Genomic DNA, 2575 nt, shown 5'->3' with positions numbered 1-2575 from the left:
GTTGGGGAGGCGCTGGCCGTGATTGGCTTCTCCCCAGAGGAGATGGGCTCCGTGCGCCGGATCCTGGCTGCCATCCTGCACCTGGTAAGGCCACCACCCGTACATACTGGGCCCCTCTGAACCTCTTTGGCCCCAGGCAGACCAGTACAGCCCCGTGTGATAAGTGTGGCCCCATGCTACCCAGTACAGAGCAATGAAAACAAGTAAGGACCAGTTTAAACCAGTAGAGCTCTGCTGTGCTGAAACCAGTGTTGCTCTACGCAGTGCAACCTGACACAACACCAACTAGTATAGCTTGACGCAAACCAGCACAGTCCAGCTCAGTCCAACGCAAACCAGCATGGCCCAGCACCATCCTGTATAGCCCAATACAAACCAGTGTAGCTCAGTACAGCCCAGTACAAACCGGTGTAGCCCAGTGTAAACAGCGCAGCCCAGTATGAACCAGTATGGCCCTGTAGGGCTCAGCACAGACCAATGTGAACCAGTGTAGCCCAGTATGAACCAGTATAGCCTTGTAAAAACCAGTACAGCCCGATGCAAACCTGTAGGGCCTAGCACAGCCCCGTACAAACCAGTATAAACCAGTGCAGCCTGTAGGGGCCAGCTCAGCCAAATACTAACCAGCGTAGCACAGTACAGACCTGCTCAGTCCAGCACAGCCTGATACAAACCAGTACAGACAAGTAGAAACCTGTACAGCCTAGTACAACCACGTAGGGCCCAACCCAGCCTAATGCAAACTAGTGTAGCCAGATACAACCAGTACATCCCAGCACAGCCCAATACAAACCAATACAGCCCTGTATGGCCCAGCACAGCCCCTGGATCTGGAGTTGCTGGTGTAAGGACACCCCAGCCCCTTTCCAGGTGCTGCCGGGTGTCTCCCCTCTCTGTCCATCCCCCAACAAGACGTGTCCCTCCCCAGGGCAACCTCAGGTTCACGCAGGAGGATGAGACAACGTCGGTGGAGGACACGTCGGGGGTCTCAGTGCTGGCTGAGCTGACAGCCACGGCCCCCGACAGCCTGTGCCGGGCGCTCCTGACCCGCACTGTGGCAGCTGGCGCTGGGGAGCTCATTGAGAAGGGCCACAGCCCTAAAGAGGCCGCGTACGCCCGTGATGCATGTGCCAAGGTAGGGGGGGACTCAGGGTGATGGGTGCCAGCCGACCCCATACCAGCACCTTTGGGTCCCCATCACCCTGTCCTTGTCCTCAGGCTATCTATGAGCGGCTCTTCTGCTGGATCGTGGGGCGCATCAATGCCGGCATCGCCGCCCGCGAGTACGATGCACGTGTGCATGGTAAGAGCACGGTCATCGGTGTGCTTGACATCTACGGCTTCGAGATCTTTGACACCAACAGGTGATGTGGCCCAGAGGGGACATGGGGAGGGACAGGACCTGGGAGGGATGTGGTGCAGGGTTGGGGATAAGAAAGAAGTGTGGAGGGGGTGGGAGACGCCTGGGAGGGACACTGGGGGGGGACAGGGGTTGGGGAGATGCATGGGGACACAGGGAGGTGACAGGACCCAGAAGAGACATGGGAAAGGGACTCCTAAGTTTCATGGAAGGGATTGGGCTTGTGAGGGACACAGGGAGGTGACAGGACCCAAGGGGGACTCAAGGAACGGACAGGGTTTGGGAGAGACACATGAAGGTTGCGGGGGAGGGGACAGGATTTGGGAGAGACACATGGAGAGGGAAGATGCCCAAAGGACACGTGGAAGGGTGCAAGGGACCCATGGAGGTGACAGGACCCAGGAGGGATGTGAGAAAGAGACCCAGGAGAGGACTCATGGAGGAGACAGGGCTTGAGAGGGCCACTGGGAAGGGTCAGGGTTTGGGAGTGACACAAAAGTGGCAGGACCCATGGCAGACTCAAGGAGGGGACAGGGCTTGAGAGAGACACGTGGAGGTGACAGGGCACAGGGGAACTAAAAGAGGGAACATGGCTTGGGAGAGGGAGGATGCCCAAGGGACAGGACCAGGAGGGCCAAGCAGCTCGGGGCATGCACAGGGGACACTGGGGGCAGGGAGCAGCTGGTGGGGCTGCCCTGACCCTGACCCCCTGCCCACAGCTTTGAGCAATTCTGCATCAACTACTGCAACGAGAAGCTACAGCAGCTCTTCATTGAGCTGATCCTGCGGCAGGAGCAGGCTGAGTACCAGAGGGAGGGCATCACCTGGCAGAGCGTAAGGGACATAGCGGGGACATGGTGGCATCACCTGGCAGAGCTTGGGGAACAGGGAACATGTGGAGAATGTGGGGGGCACAGGGGCATTGCCTGGCAGAGCATGAGGGGTTGTGGGGGGACAGGGGAGCCATGAGGGAACATGGGTGTCATGGGGGAGACATCACTTGGCAGAGCACGAGGGGCTTGGGGGGCAGGGGGACATGGAGGTAACATGGGTGGTATCACCTGTTAGAACATGGGGAGGTCTGGGGGCACATGTGGGGGCATGAGCTGGCAGAAGGTGAGGGGCTATGGGGAGACATGAGGGGGACCTGGTGGTCATCACCTGGCGGTCATCACCTAGCAGAGCATGGTGGAACACAGGGGACACATGGGTGCC

General features: G+C 59.0%; 1 protein-coding gene across 1 annotated transcript in view; it reads left to right on the top strand.

Annotated features, from left to right (window-relative positions):
• The window catches only part of LOC104413535 (unconventional myosin-Ig-like), a 10445-nt gene that overhangs the window by 2875 nt on the left and 4995 nt on the right, over positions 1–2575 (top strand). Inside the window, 4 exon segments of the mRNA XM_010024549.1 lie at positions 1–84; positions 929–1135; positions 1219–1364; positions 2080–2194. The exon segment at positions 1–84 is cut by the window's left edge and continues 3 nt beyond it. Of these exon segments, the coding sequence (XP_010022851.1) occupies positions 1–84; positions 929–1135; positions 1219–1364; positions 2080–2194 (552 nt within the window).

This window comes from Nestor notabilis, unplaced genomic scaffold (assembly GCF_000696875.1).
Source record: "Nestor notabilis isolate BGI_N333 unplaced genomic scaffold, ASM69687v1 scaffold23731, whole genome shotgun sequence".
Classification (NCBI taxonomy): domain Eukaryota; kingdom Metazoa; phylum Chordata; class Aves; order Psittaciformes; family Psittacidae; genus Nestor; species Nestor notabilis.
Note: the sequence above shows the minus strand (reverse complement) of the source record. Positions and strands in the feature narration are given on the sequence as shown.